Raw genomic sequence first — 15,144 nt, 5'->3', positions numbered from 1 at the left:
CGGGAGCACCCCGACACCCCACACACACGCACCGGGGACACCCCCCCCGCCGGGCCGGTCCCTTCCCGGAGGGAGGCACCGCCGCGTCCCCAAGCACCGGGCCAGTTCCCCCTCCCCGGTGTGCGTGTGGGGGTGCGCGTCCCGGGGGTGCCCCGGGGGTCCCCGCACAAAGCCGTGAGGGGGAAGTCCCCCCGGCCGGGGGCGGGTGCTCTCCCCCCGGTCCCGTCCCTCCCCTTCCCCGTTACCTTCTTGACGGTGCGCGGCGCCTCGGTGACGGTGCCGTCGGGGCTGACGAGCGCCTCGGCCGCGGCGCCGCCGCCGCTGCTGCTGCTGTCGCCGCCGTCGCGGTGCCGGTGCTGGGGGTGGTGCGGGTCGCTCCGCTTCATAGCCGAAGCCTGCGGCACCTTGGCGGCGCCCGGAGGCAGCCCGGCGGCAGCGGACAGCCCGGGGCAGCCGCTCAGCGGAGGCCGCTCGCCGCCGCAGGAGGAGGACGCCGGGGCCGGGGCCGCCTCACGTTCGGCGGTCGGCAGAGGACAGGGGGCCGCGGCCATGCCGTGCCCGGGAGGGTGAGCGGTCACCGGCTCACACGTCGGCCCCGCCGCCTTATCCATGGGGCCGCTCAGCTCCTTCAGCTCCACGGCGGGGGCTGCCACCTGCACCGACATCGCCGCCGCTGCTGCCGCCGCCTCCGGCTCCCTCAGGGACCGCCCGCCCCCTCACCGCCCGCGGGGCATGCCGGGACGTGCAGTCCTCCCGCCCGCCGCCCCGCCCCGCCCGCCGCCCCGCCGCGACTACAATTCCCGGCAGCCTCCGCGCCGCCCCGCCGAGCCCCGCCTACCCGCGGCGCGGCGCGGGGGCGCCTGGGAAATGTAGTCCGGCGGGAACCCCGCCGCCGTCCCGCCGCTGTCGCCCGCGCGGGGCAGAGGCGCGGAATGGCGGCAGCGGGAGGCGCAGCCCCGTCAGGGCCGGCCAGAGCCTCGCCCGGCTGCGGGGCCTCCAGCGGCCCTCACGTCCTTTGGGGCCACCCGGTGCAACGCTCGACCCCCCCCCCTCCCTGTGGAGAAGTTCGGGATTTTTTCCATGTTTTAGCGGATTTTTGTGTGTTTGAGCCGGTGCCGGTCTCCGTGCCACCGGTCCCGGCCTCTTGAGCACCCCCCCCCCGCAGCACAAGGGCCTGTGCCAGGCTGCTCTCCCGGGCCTGCTCCTCCACCACGAGCAAAACCCTTGAAAACGAGGAGCCGAGATGTTCTGGCACGGCGAGCGCGACGTCGGCGAGCCGGAAACTTGCTGTCCTGCCAGATTTGCGAGCCACAGAGCCCCTTTGTGGGTCAGCCTTCCTCAGGGGCCTTCCCGCAAACAAAACCCAGTAACGAGCCGCGTTCCTCTCCAGTTCTTCAGGAAAGCTCCTCTCTTAGGGAAGGTGAATTCAAACGCATCCTTGTTTGGGTTTTTAATCATTATTAGGATTAACGCGGTAGCTCTGGGCGCAAGCCAAGGACCGAAGCCCGTGTGTTTCGCAGAGCAAAACGTTCCCGGCTCGTTTGAGGGACGGGAGGTTGTCCCCGACACGTTGGGCCGGTTGGAAGCAAAAGGACAGCTTCTTGATGCCAAAGGGGATGCGATCAGCCAAGCAGGAGGGATGCAGAGGAGCCTGGAAAGTGGGGAGGAATTAAATACTGCAAGCTGGAGTGGAGTTTCAGAACCCACCAGAAATTAGAAACGTGCAGAACAAAAGAACCGGCAAGATTGCTGTGATCGAGAGAGTTTCTGATTCCCCAATTAACACCCGCAGCCCGATACGTTTGAGTCACTCGCAAGCCCTGGGCGAGCTCGGTGTTTGGGATGAGCTGGCTGCGAGATGAGGCGCAGTGGGAGGAGAGGAGGAGCCCACAGAACACCCCCCCAAAATCAAGAGGCAGAGGAGCAATCGGGGGGGGGTGGGAGGGGGCAGCAAAATCTGAGAAGCTGAGGGAGAATTTCATGCTTGGAGAGGAAGAACCTGGTCAGCAGCTGATGACATGCTGCGTTGGTAAAAACCTCACTGGGGATGGGAGGAAAAACGGTTTCGTTATATGCAAGGGTGGCAGTCGGACTGGAAAATGCCTAGGACGGAGGTGAGGAGAGAAAGGGCTGTAAAGCATTTAATGGGCTCCGAAGGCAATGCTGTACCAGAGGCAGCAGGGAGGATGACGAGAGGAATGTGTGAGGGTTTGAAGTTAAAGGAAAAGAAGCGCATTACTTTGTACGTGGAAAGTGCCGGGGACAAGTCCCAACTTCATTGAACTAATGCTATTTCCTTACTGAAGTGAAATCGGAATCTGCGTGCGGGTTTCACAGCGCATTTCTGTCCCTCCCTAGGATCAGAAAGCTCGGTCTCAGGGCAGATTTCAGTCTCAGAAGGGGCCTTTGAAAACAAAACTCTTTGAAAGCTGCTGTGGGAGGGATTTGAAGTTGTAGCAGATGAATATCCCTCCCCTTCGATATATGTTGCACGTTTCTTGCAGCCGTAAGACAAGAGCAGGCTCCATGCAAAGCCCCAGCTCCTGCAGCACCGCGGTTCTGCTGCAGAGTGGGGCTTGTGCTGACCTGGAGCCTCGCTCAGCAGCATGATGCCTGGGGCAGAAATCTCCTGGTGCCTTGGATCCCACAGTCCAACAAAAAAAAAACCAAAACCCACAACGCCGGGTTGTTTTGCACACGCCTGACCTGGGGGAATCCGCTGCTGGGGCAAAATCCTGACCCTGAGTTTGGTCCTTTGCGCCACCCGCACCCCAGCCGTGCATCGCCCACCTGGTTCAGCGTGTGATCTGCACCGCACTCGCTCTGCTCGCCTCTTTGAGAGGGCAGTCCCCAAATGGAGATACCGACTGGGGTGGCATTTTCCTGGGAAAAAAAAAGTCACACTAATCTCAGTGTGCCCAAACACCCCAGTGCTAATTGGGGCACATCAGGGCGCAAACCACTGCTCGCCCGCTGAACAAATAGGCGATATCGCAGCTGCCAGAGATCCAGCAAACCGTCCGCACAACCGGAGCAATATACTAGGCCGTACTTGACGATTTATCTGGAAAAAACAACGGATATCAGGAGAGGAAGGGAGAGGCTGTTTGGTTAGGGAGGATTGAGCGGTTCGAACAATCGGGGCTCTGTGAGAGCAGCGCCAGCGGTGCCTACGAGAGAAGCTCCTTCCCCGTGCGCAGAAGACGGCAAGAGGGACGGGAGACGGGGAGCCAGGCCTGAAAGACGTGGGAGAAAGCAGCCTCGGCAAGGCGAGAGTCCTTCCCTGCAGAGCTGTGGCTGCATGTAGATCTGCACAGGAGATAGCTTGGTTTCTCGTACCACTGATGACCACAAACAACAAAATTAAGGCAGAAAAGGAGTAAAATAGCTGCAGGCTCTCCCAGAGCTGTCAGGGCAGGCTCAGCTGTGGTCTCCAGCCTGTTTCGCCTCTGCCTGACCTGCTGGTGTGGAAATATCTCTTCCCTGGACGGGCCGGGGATGGGCATGCCGTGCATGGTGGAACCAAGCTGGACCCAGCCCGCAACGCCTGCAGAGCTGCCGGCCGTGCCTGGTGTGCAGGACCCTGCTTTGAAGGGACCACGCAGCATGGAGCAGAGGCAGGGCACAGGCAGCTGCCTGCGCTGCCTGGGAACTGGCAGACATAGACCCCCAAATGGAATATATCGTAGCCCAAAGGTGAGGGAAGAGCAAGATTAGACACCGATGTCAGACATTTTGGAGTTGTCTTTGTCCTCTTCGCTTCCCTGGTACGCGATAACCAGAGAGGGAAGGATGGAGGAAAACCCAGGCAGACGCGGGTGCGCCCTGGTGCAGACACTCACGCTTTGATCTCGCACAAAGAAAGAAAACCCTTTTTTTTCTCCACCACAACAGCTGTAAAATCGAGCGCGGCCGAGCCGTTCGGCTCGTGAATTGCCATATTGCCCTGAAATCCTCCATCTGGCCACACCGTGCCATGGGGAACGGACAGCAGTGGCAGGCGCCTGCCTGGGAGGAGACTGGGCTGGTTACTGGGTCAGCAGAGCCCCAGCTGCTTTCACGGTCTGGATTTGCCCGTTCCTGTGACGTTCAGTCCTAAAACCAGTGCTGGAAAATTGAGCCAGCAGCACGTGCGTGCTGGGGTTAGTGACACGGGGCAGGACTGCTTGGTGTGGAGCCTCTTTGCCTCCCCGATCCCAGTTCGGAGCAGCCAAGCCTCTTAACGGGGACGGTACGGCTCCCGTACAGCCCCGCGGCACGCGGTGATCCAGCACTGCTACAAAGGCTGGAGCCTTCCAGACACGAAGAAAAGAGAGAGGAAAAAACCCCCCGATTTATATGGAAGTTTTTCAATTCTCTAAGACTCTAATACCCTACTGTAAGCCAACAGACAGACAGAGCAGTCATCTTGCCGAGATATATATAATCCCAAACTAGAAGTCGATACCACCCCATAATATTAGCTCTTCTAATTGCACCTCCTGTACTACAGACAGGAATTTAAGATGATTCAGCCTATCCCTGCCTAATGGCATTTGGACATTTGATACGAGCAATCCGATTTTACTGCAGCTATTGATTCGTTCTGGCAGCGTCCCTGCGACCGGCCTGCGTTATCGTAGTCTTCATTCATTTAATTACGGCAAAGGCAACCAGATGGCCAGATAGCGCCGACACTTGTCCCCGGGGGCGAATGGTTAAACGCATTCATAGCGAATATTATCCAGATTCCTTGAAACCTCCCTGCCTCGCCCAGATGAACGCTCTCGGGGGTGTTCCCAAAACCACTTAAACGCAGACCAGCGGGATGGGGGCGCGCGTGTGCGTGGAATTCCTCTCCCTGCGCTCGATTTTCACGCAATCTTTACAATTTTTACCTGCAAGTCTGCAGCTTCTCTGCCCAGCAGAGCTGAGTACCGTGCCGGGGGGGAATGCCTGACAGACAGACACATGCATAGGCATGTAATCGTAGGAGCCTCGTTTCCTTAGGAAATCAGCTTAAAATAATAACTGGAAGATATTAAAGCTGTTTTACAATGGGAGGGCAGGCAGGGGGAAGAGGAAGGGCTCTTCACTCCTTTGTAATGTAAAGTGGAGCCTGAAATATTGCTCCTCGCCGAAAGGGAAAAGAATAATAAATAAGAGGATGTTATTTACGTGTGACCATTTGAGCTCTTCCCTTTCTTTCCTGAGGATACTCGATGTACAGCTGGGGAAATTAATTGGGTTTTGCCAGCCAAGGAGCTGAGTGGGTGATGCCTGGGTCAACCGAAGGGAGGAGATTTGTCCCTCGGGTCCTTCAAACTCGCCAGTAACCTTCCCCCATGCTGAAGGAGTCGGAGGGAGAAGATGCTTTTGGGGGAAGGTTCAGGGGACGGGGAGCAGGAGCGTCCCGAACCCCAGCGTGAGGGTGCTGAGGATGGAGGGGACGCTGGTCCAGCCTTGTCCCTGGCCCTAATAAAACTGCCCTGGGGGAGGCATCTCCTCCGTGGGAGCTGGCTCGGCCACCCCGGGGGTCTCCGGTCCCTTCCCTGGTCCCAGGTCGCTGCTGTGGGCAACCGCGCAGCTTTCACTGCTCACATTAGTGGTTTCCTGGCTGTGGTTTCCCTGCAAGCGGCATCGGGTGGGGAAACCCACGGTGGTGGCTGGCAGCCGCTGCGCTACCCTTCCCCGTCCCGCAGCAAGAGGAAAATCCCCTGGGGCAAAAATGGTGGGAGAGGCAAGGCAAAGGCACCTCCCTCCCTTCTTATTCTTAGTTCTAATTCTTAATTCTAATTCTTAGTTCTAATTCTTATTCCCGTGCAGAACCTGACCCCGCGTATGACACCACGAGCACGTGCAGTGGTAAGCAGGACCACCGGCCGCTTTTGGGTGGGAATGCTGGGTGCTCCAGCCCAGTGCTCTGGGTAGAGCCCGTGGGAGAAGTTGCACTGAGTTTGTCCCGTGACGGATGTTTCGTCCCTTTTAAACCAGGATGTTTTAATCATAACCATTTAAATGGTGGGGGTTGGTGGTCACTTCTCATTTTTCCCCACTAGAGCAAAGAGCTGGTTCCATCTTTTGAGCCCCTTGTGAGGAAGGTGGGGTGTTTCTCATGACAAATGCTTTTTTCTTCCTTAAAAAAAATGCTGCTTTGTCCCCATGTGCCAAATCAAGGGGTTATTTTGTTGCCTGGGGGAAAACGTAGGGGATGTGACAGGGTCAGGATGGCTCCTGTCATTTCCAAAATTAAATATTTTAGTTTTTTGTTTCAAAACAAAGTATCATTTAGGAGCAGCTGTTTCAATCCATTTTTCTTTTTTAAAAAAGCCCACAAATATAAAATAAAGAGAAAAAAAGCCCACAAAAATAAAATAAACAGAAACATTTCGTTTCGCCCTACACGAGCCAGCCTTTACTCATCTTCCTGCTGCACCCACCCCAGCGCAGAGCCCTGCGACACAACGGAGCAGGTTCAGCCCATCCCACTCGCCAAAAACCATCAGGAAAACGCAATTTCCCCCACCCAAATTTCAGAGGGGCACCTGGTCTCCCAGATAACCCAGCACCCAGATACCTCACTCCCGCGCGAAATAAAAAAGGACACTTTCCAAAAGCACCGTCCGTCCCCAAAAGCACCGTCCGCGTAGCCCACTGCCCAGCCCCCGAGGCACCCAGCAGCACCCCAAAACTGGGGCCACCCAGCTGTGGGTTTGGGGATATTTAAGCCCGTAGTGCCATCTGCTGGCAAAGGGCCCCCCCCACTTTGCTGCCAAACCCTGGTGAGTGTCCCCCCAAACAGTCCCCATAGCACCCACAGACATTTCCAGCCCCTCACGTGTGTCTTCTGCAGGCAAAACGGCCGGGACGGGGGTTTTAAAGCCATTAAAAGCAGTTTTTAAAGCAGTTTTTAAAAGGAGTTGGAGCCCTTTTAGGAGAAAGGACAAAACCCCACGACGTTTCCCCACATTCGATACCTCCTCAAAGAGCCCGGGGCAGCCGCTGGCAATGGAAACTTGGCAAATTTAATACTGATACAGGAGGGTTTTCCTTAAACACAGCAAAACTTAACCCGTGGAGGTCACCGGGATAGCGAGAAAGCCAGGAGCCTACCAGGATTTAATAAAGACACGTACAGGGATAATGGACAGATACAAAACACCAGCAGAGACTGGAGTCCTCCTACCTCAGGGCTCGGCCAGGTTTGCTGTAACTTGGGGCTTTTTTTTCTTAAAAAAAAAAAATAAAAGGCTTTGCTCAGGGGGTTGGCACACCCGGACAGTAAAGGCGACCCTGGCTCGCCTCGCGCGCCCCAAGACTTTAAAGTTTCATTTGTTTTCTTGCATCGTGGCTTGGGGAGTGCCCCCATGCACCCCAACGCAGCTTCCCATCTCCCGTGACCAGGGACCCTCTGTTTCGGGTCTGGTTCAGCTCTCTGGGGAGCTGGAAGGCACTTTGGGACCCCTGAAGAAATAAGGGTACACCCAGAAAAATGGGCGCACCCCAGGGATGCTGCTGCCACCCCGTGAGGGGGTTCAAGCTCATCCCGCTCTCGACCGCAGCACCCGAGCGGAGGCCGTGCCCGGCTGTCATGTCTCGGTGTATTATACAAAGATTAAAAAAATAAAAAATAAAAAACTATTGGCACAAGTGTTTGTAAGCTCTACGTACCATCTAGCCGTGGGCAGGGGCAGAGGGCGAGTGAGGGGTGTCGGTGGGTCCCAGCACCCCGGGACGCGGGACAAAGCTCACCAAAATCTACCCTGCTGCCTGGTACCGCTGTCCCCGTCGGTGGCAAAGGCAGTGTCCCCCTTGTCCTTAAATCCCTGCAGGACCTGGGTGGGGTCTGTTCCACTGACACTCCATTTCTCTTCTCCCAGTGATGCCGGGGGGGGACCCCAAAACCCTTCTGCCGGCGTCTTGCCATGCTGGGATGTTCATCAAGTCTGTCCGGGCGATGGGGGAAGAAATGCCATCCTCAGAGGGGAGAAATCAGCCGTGGCTGGGCCGGAGGGATGCTCGAGACTGGCCCCAGCAGGACGGGGTGGGCTTCGGTGTCCCCTCCAGGCTGCCCGTGCTGGACAAGGCTTCGGGTCTCATCCCCGGTGTCCCCGTCCCCTCGCAACGTCCCGCTGGGCTCAAAAGTCCGAATCGGCGTCCAGCAGCTCCGCATCCACCAGGTTGGTCCGAGAGTGGATGGGGGCCAAGCCGGCCCGTCGGCCCTGAGTCCTCGGCCCCCCGCTGCGGGGCAGGGTGCCGGGGTCGGGGGTCCAGAGCGGACCCCCGTTGTGCTGCCAGCGCCCGCTGCTGGGGCCGGGGCTCTCCTCGTCCGGGGACCCGCTCTCAGGGCAGAAGGGGTTGCTGATGAGGTGGAAGACGTTGGCTCTGCGGTGGCTGTCCCACGGCCCCCCAGTGAAGGCAGCTTCAGGCTGGCCAGGTGGGAGCCCCGGAAGGACATCAGGGGCGAAGGCGACCAGGCAGGGCTGGGGGGGCAGCCGGGGCAGGCGAGGGACGGTGCTGGGGGCCGGGGGGGCTGCGGAACCCCCCAGGCAGCGCTCAGGGCCTGGGCACACCTCCTTCTTCTTCTTCCTCCGCTTCTTCTTGCGGCTGCTACGCTTCTGCAGCTCAGGGGAGACGTCGGCTTCCACGACCCAAAGGCTGGCCCTCTCCTCCGGCGGCACTGCAGGATGCAGGACAGGGTGGGTGAGAGTGGCCGCATCCTGCTCTGCGCACTCCCACCAGCCCCAGCCCCCCCGGCTCTGCCTCCTTGCACGTCCCCACCACCCCTCAGCCCAGCTCATCCCCCCAGAGACGCCCCACGAGGTCCCCAAGGACTTGCCAGGCGTTGCCACGGGCGTCACGGAGATGTCCTGGGGCAGGATGGCCCCTCTCCTGGCCACCATCTTGGTGACGTGCTGGGCCCACGCCGAGGACACGTCGGCCGACGGCTCATTGATGTCAAACGCTAAACCAGCTGCAAGGACAACGAGGGAGCCCTGGTCAAGGCGGGGGGACAGTGGGGACCCCGGGGTGCTGCCGAGGCGGCCTCCTCCCACGGGCACGTACCCACGGGGCCGTCGTGCGAGACGGTGTGCATGCTGAAGGACAACTCCTGTCCTGGGTCGCGCAGCAGCTCCTTGCGCTTGGAGAAGGCCTTTGCGATCATCTTGCTCTTCTTGATCCTCTTGGGCTGGTCGTCACTCTGCCCTGTCAGCCTGGGGACATGGCGGGTCAGAGCAGGGACACGGGGTGGCCCAAGCAGAGGGGACACACAACCCCAGGCATCGCAGCTGGGGGCATGGGGACCCTCCCCATCTTCCCTCTCCCACTCAGGACAGGGACACCAAGGGCTGGGGACCGCGTTGGATGGGTCCCCTGGGGATGGGACATGAACAGGACGCGAGACACTTGCGAAGCGGGAGAGGCCACCCCGTTCCTGAACCGCCGTCTGCTGTGAGCCCACAACTCATTGCGCTGATGGACAAGAGTTTGGGGATGACCTCCAACATCTCAGGACGTTGGATGGGGCAGGAAGGGCCACAGGGAGCTGGGGAGACATCCTCGGGGTCCCACCTGCACCAGGTACGCTTCCAGATGAGCAGGGTGGCCTTGGTCCAGACCCAGGTGCTCATGGAGACGCCGGTACCGAACATGGCAAAGAGGTTGATTTTCTCCACCAGCAGGCTCGGCCGGTTCTTGATCTCGCAGTCCGGGATGGGCTTGTTGGTCTGCGTGGCGATGGTCACGTTGGCCTCGCACCTGTGGGGACAGACGGCAGGACAGTGGCCCTAAGGAGGGGGACACTCAATGACGCCCCACAATGGGGCTGAGTCCCCACAGCTCTGCAGAGCGGAGATGTGGTGGCAGGGCCGGTGGGGGACACGGGGGTCTGCAATCTGCAACATCCTCCCGCTAAACACGAGGTGCTGGGATGCCACCAGCGTCCCGCTTGCCCTCCCGTCCCTGTCCCCGTCCCACTCACAGGACGTATTCCCGAAAGCTGCGCTCCCACTCCGCCTGGTTGAAGAAGTCATAGAAGTGGCAGCCAAAAGTGATGAAGACGAAGCCGAAGGCCAAGAAGCCAAAGATGCCTAGAAGAGAAGCAGGACATCCCTGGTTTAGCTGGACCCCAGTGACACTGGGACAAAGACGCTGCACCGGGACCGTGCCACTGTCACTACAGCTTTGTCCCCCACTGCAGCCACCCCTGGGAAGGTGGGATGGGGCTGCCTGGGTTCAGGGGACAAAACATCCCTGTTCCCACTCAAATTCCGATGGAAACGGTGCCGACGGAGCCCCGCTTACCCAGCCGCAGCATGGTCTCGTTGATCTTGCTGGCTGCCTTCTCGCTCAGCAGCCCGGGGTGGTTGCTTTTAATGGAGAAGAGCGTCATGACCCCTGCAGTGGAGGGACAAGATGGTCAGGGTGGTGGGGGACATCCACGGTGCCCCCGTCCCCACACCAGGGTGAGCCCACACCTACCCCGGATGAGGAAATAACCCCCCACGATGAGGACGAGCCCGATGGGTGCCAGGACGAAGCCAGCTCGGTAGTGGTAGTTCTTGTACCCCACGAAGCAGATGCCGCTGACGGAGTCACCGTCCACCTGGCAGAGATGGGGACAGCGGGATCAGTTGGCTGTGGCCACCCCTCCCCACGCAGGTCACCCTGGCAGGGAACCACCAGGACACGGGATCACGGTCCCGTTACCTGCGCCACGGCCAGGATGGCCACGGTGAGGACGAAGGGGATGGACCAGGTGATGAGGTGGAAGTAGGAGGTCTTGCCCAGCAGCGGCTGGTAGGTGGTGCCCAGCGCCTTGAAGGAGGTGTGCCAGGCGTAGGTCAGCATGACGAACCAGATGACGCCCGACATCAGGGAATAGTAAACGATGACAAAGATGATGACGCAGGAGAGCGTCTCGTTGGAGCTACGGGGGGGAGGTGAGACAGGAGGGTCACCAACCTCCACGAGGAAGGGGGTCTCTCCTGCCCCAAGAGCGGAGCGTTCTCCATGCTCCCAAGAGGCCAGGAAACCCCAAGAGCCCTCCTTGGTCTCGGGGCATCTCTTGGCACGTGGCCGTGGTGGGATGGGGACGAAGGTGACACGTACGTGGGTTCCCCCAGCCGCATGGTGCCGTCGGCCCGGCACACGATCTCGTCACGAGCGCCATCCATGAACTGCGCCAACCAGCCGATGCTGCCCACAAAGAAGCAGGCGTTGACGTAGAAGAGGATGACGGCGGGGTACCGGTTGGAGTTCCTCCAGTCGGCGACAAACGTGGCCTAGCGGGGAAGGAGAAAGGGACAGCTTGGTGCCCAGTCCACTTTTAGGGACACCTCCCTGTGTCCCCCCACGTCTCACCAGGGTGAAGAAGGTGCAGAAGATGGTGACAGAGCTGAAGGCAGCAATGTAGACGTGCATCTCGCGGTGCTCCTTCTCAGTGAAGAGCGGGTTCTGGCACTGGATGCCGCAACCCTCTACATCCTCGTACCAGCTCTTGGGGTTGTCTGTCCGCACCAGCGGCGCCTCACACTGCCCCGAGCTGTTGAACTTGATGTTCTGCACCTCATTCTGCCAGAGGAGAAACGAGGCCGTGAGGAGGAGGAGGAGGCGGCACCCCCACGGCGAAGGCTGGGCTGCCGGGGTGGACATCGGTCCCCTACAGAGGGCTGGGGTCAGCCGGTGTTTCCCCGTTCCCACTGCCCCGTGGGGATTTGGAGCCCATGGCAGCGCGGTGGGGTGTGTCCCCCCGTGTCCTCCCACCCCCCGTACCGGGCATCCCTCGGGGAATCGGTCGGGCGTGCACTTGAGGAAGTCGGGCCAGCCGCGCTCACGCTCCACGATGGTGCAGGGCGCCCGGGTGGCCTGGCAGAGGGTCTGGCTGGGCAGCTCCACCTGGCCATCCTCGCACTTGGGCATGTAGACGGCGCAGAGCAGGGGCTGGATGACGTCCCAGCAGCGCGGGGCGTTGCGCAGGCCTGCGGGGACAGCGCCATCACCCCTGTGACCCCCTGCCCCACGGCCCCACAGGGACACGGGACAGGACAGTTGCCAGCTGCGGTGGCAGGGAGCACCGGCACCATCCACCCTGTCAGCTCGGTAGATGCAGCACCCGGACCTCCCCCAACAACACTCCAGGGCACCGTGTCTGTGCCCAGACCCCTGCTATACTGCTCCCCTGCCATATGGGGCTCAGTCCTGGTCCCCTGCTATACTGCCCTCCCTCTATACTGCACCCATCCATGGTTCTCTGCTATATTGCTCCCTGCTATACTGCTCCCTCCCCGTACTGTACCCAGTCCCAGGCCTCCTGCTATACTACACCTATCCCTGCTCCCCTGCTATACAGCTATTTATACTGTACCCATCCTGTCCCCTGCTATACTGCTCCCCCTCTATACTGTACCCAACTCCAGACCCCTTCTATACTGTACCCTGTCTCCCACTATACTGCTCCCCTCTATACTGTACCCATCCCTGGTCTCCTATGTCTACCCCCCTATACTGCACCCAGTCCCCTGCTATACTGCTCCCCTCTATACTGTACCCAGGCCCCCTGCTATACTGTGCCCATCCCCAGTCCCCTGCTATACTGCTCCCCTCTATCTGTACCCACCACTGGGCCCCTGCTATACTGCTGCCCTCTATACTGCACCCATCCCCTGTCCTCCACTATACTGCTCCCTCTCTATACTGTACCCACCTCCTGTCCCCTACTTACTGCTCCCCTCTATACTGTAACCACCCCAGGCCCCTGCTATACTGCTCCTCTCTATACTGCACCCATCTCCTGTCCCCTGCTATACTGCTTCCCTCCACACTCTACCCAAGCCCCCCCTATACTGTCCCCACCGTGTGCCCACCCCCAGCCCCCACTACACCGCCCCCCCCACACCCCGGGCCCGTCCCGGGCCTTTCTCAGACTCCTGTCGTGTGTCCCCCCTCGCTATACCGCGCTGGGCCGGCGGCTTGGAGCCCCCCAACGCCCTCCCCCCCGTCCGTCCGTACCGGACCAGAGCAGGAGCTTTCCGTGAGCCTCCTCCTGCGAGGCGGAGTCGGCGGCCAACAACGTGGAGGTGGCGGCGTAGGGGAGCGCCGAACCCAGGCAGGCACCGTAACGGAGCCGTTCGCAGGACGCGGGGCGGCGGCAGCGCTCGGGAACGGCCGAAGCGTTGAGGAACGGGGCGGCGGGGCAACGGCGGCCGCCCAACACCAGCGCCATACCCAGCACCAGCGCCCACCGCCACCCGCCGCCCTGCGCCGCCATCCCGGCCCGCACCGGCGCTAGGCGGGCGGCCCGGCCCCGGCCCCCGCCATGCCCCGACGCCCTTTGTTGAGCTCGCCGGGAGCGGAGCGGGGCCGCTCCTCCTCCTCCTCCTCCTCCTCCCTCAGCGCGGCCCGGCCCGGCCCGCCACGGCCTCGCGCCCCCCGCCGGGGCGGGCTGAGGAGAGGCGGCGCGGCGGGAAAGGGGGGGGGCAGTCCGCTTTTGAGGAGAAAAGTGGCTTTTTGTGAGGAAAAAGTTACTTTTTTTTAGAGCGGGAAGGGAGGGGACGAGTTTTTGAGGAGGAAAGTGGGGGTTTGCGGAGGTAGATCGCGCTCAGGGAGGAGGGAAGAGGGTTGTCCCGAGGAGGGGGCTGCTGGAGCGGGGAGGGAAAGTTGTTTTTTGGTTGGGAAACGGTGAGGTTTGTGAGGGGAAAAGTTGGTTTGGGGGGGAAATGTTGGGCTTTGTGAGGAGAAAAGTTGTTTTTTGGCGGAAAATGGTGGGGGTTATGAAGGGAAAAGTTGTTTTGGGGGGGGAAATGTTGGGATTTGTGAGGGGAAAGTTGGTTTTGGGGGGGTAATTATTGGGGTTTGTGAGAGGAAAGTTGGTTTTGGGGAGGGAGAAGTCGCTTTTGGAGGGGGAAATGTTGCTTTGGAAGGAGGAGGAGTGAAGTTTTTGGAGCAGAGAGGGGTTTTGGAGGAGATAAGTTGGATTTGGGGGGAGAGAGGAGGCAGTTTTTGGAGGGGGAAGTTGGTTTGGAGGGGGGAAAGTTGCCTTTTTGAGGGAGACAAGTTGGTCTGGGGAGAATAAAAGTTGGTTTGGGGAGCAAACAGTTACTTTTGAGGGGAAAAGTTGCCTTTTGGGTGGAGAAGGGTTTTTTTGAGGAAAAGTTGCTTTTGGGGGAGAAGCATCACCTTTCGGGGGGGGGAAGTTACTTTTTGGGGAGAAGTCACTTTTTGGAGGAGAAAAGTTGCCTTTGGAGGTGAAAAGCCACTTTTGGGGGACAAAAGGCACTTTATTGGGAGATAAAAGTTTTCTTTTGGGGACCAAAGTCACTTTGGTAGGGGGAAGTTACTTTTGGGGGAAGAGAAGTCAGTGTTAAGAGGACAAAAGTCACTTTTTTGGGAAGCAGTCACTTCTTTTTGAGGCAGAAGTTACTTTTGGCGGTGGAGAAATCACTTTTGGGGGACAAAAGTCACTTTTGGGGGGAAAAAAGTTGCTTTTTGGATAGAAAAGTTTTTTGAGGAGAAAAGTTAGTTTTGGGGGAGGAGGAGTCACTTGGGGGGGGGACAAAAGTCACTTTTGAAGGGAGAAAAGTTGATTTTTGGTCACTTTTGTGGGGAGGAGCCACTTTTGGAGAGCAGACACTTTTGGGAGAGACCTTTTTTGGGGAGAAGTAGCTCTTTGGCGAAGTTTTGGGGAGAAAAGTGATTTGGGGGGAGAAATCACTTTTCAGGGGGAGGTGTCCTTCGGGAGAGTGATCGCTTTCGGGGGCAGAAATGGCTCTTTTGGGCGAGGAGTCACATTTGGAGGGGGGTGAGGTTGCTTTTTGAGGAAAGAGAAACTGCTTTTTTGGAGAGAACAGTTGCTTTTGGGGGACGATGACTTTCAGAAGTTGCTCTTTTTGGGGGGAGCAATCTCTCTCATTTTTGAGGGAAAAAGTCACTCTTTTGGGCACGAGGGGGCAGTTTTGGGGTAGTTTTCCCTGAGCACCCAGCTGGGGATGCTGGAGGGGACCGCGGGCAGCCGGGAGCTGGCCCGTGGCTGACGCTGGGGCAGGATGGGGCCAGTGTGGCCACCTCGGTCCCCAAGCTGTGCCACCCTGGCCAAAAGCCGGAGGGGGACGATACAGGGTGGCCAAAAACCGGCACAGGGAGGTAGCAGAGGGGCACGGACCCGGT

At 59.4% G+C, this 15,144-nt stretch overlaps 2 protein-coding genes across 2 annotated transcripts in view; both read right to left on the bottom strand.

The window, feature by feature from the left end:
* Positions 1–728, bottom strand: part of AHCYL2 (adenosylhomocysteinase like 2) — a 109,266-nt gene extending 108,538 nt beyond the window's left edge. The window contains exon 1 of the mRNA XM_054823358.1: positions 246–728. Within this exon, the coding sequence (XP_054679333.1) occupies positions 246–665 (420 nt within the window). The 5' untranslated portion in view covers positions 666–728. The remainder of the gene's footprint in view (positions 1–245) is intronic.
* Positions 729–6,366: 5,638 nt separating this feature from the next.
* SMO (smoothened, frizzled class receptor) lies at positions 6,367–13,280 on the bottom strand. Its single transcript, XM_054813344.1, has 12 exons — positions 12,991–13,280; positions 11,755–11,960; positions 11,344–11,553; positions 11,092–11,264; positions 10,690–10,909; positions 10,462–10,585; positions 10,285–10,377; positions 9,962–10,070; positions 9,553–9,738; positions 9,046–9,194; positions 8,819–8,953; positions 6,367–8,659 (listed from the first exon to the last, which is right to left on the bottom strand). Exons 1-12 carry the CDS (start codon positions 13,247–13,249, stop codon positions 8,118–8,120), a joined length of 2,406 nt encoding a protein of 801 aa, XP_054669319.1. The 5' UTR covers positions 13,250–13,280; the 3' UTR covers positions 6,367–8,117.
* Between the last annotated feature and the right edge of the window lie 1,864 nt (positions 13,281–15,144).

The sequence above is a fragment of the Grus americana genome, chromosome 1 (genome assembly GCF_028858705.1).
Source record: "Grus americana isolate bGruAme1 chromosome 1, bGruAme1.mat, whole genome shotgun sequence".
In the NCBI taxonomy this organism is placed as follows: Eukaryota; Metazoa; Chordata; class Aves; order Gruiformes; family Gruidae; genus Grus; species Grus americana.
The sequence above is the reverse complement of the archived record's forward strand: the minus strand, read 5'-3'. Positions and strand labels throughout refer to the sequence as shown.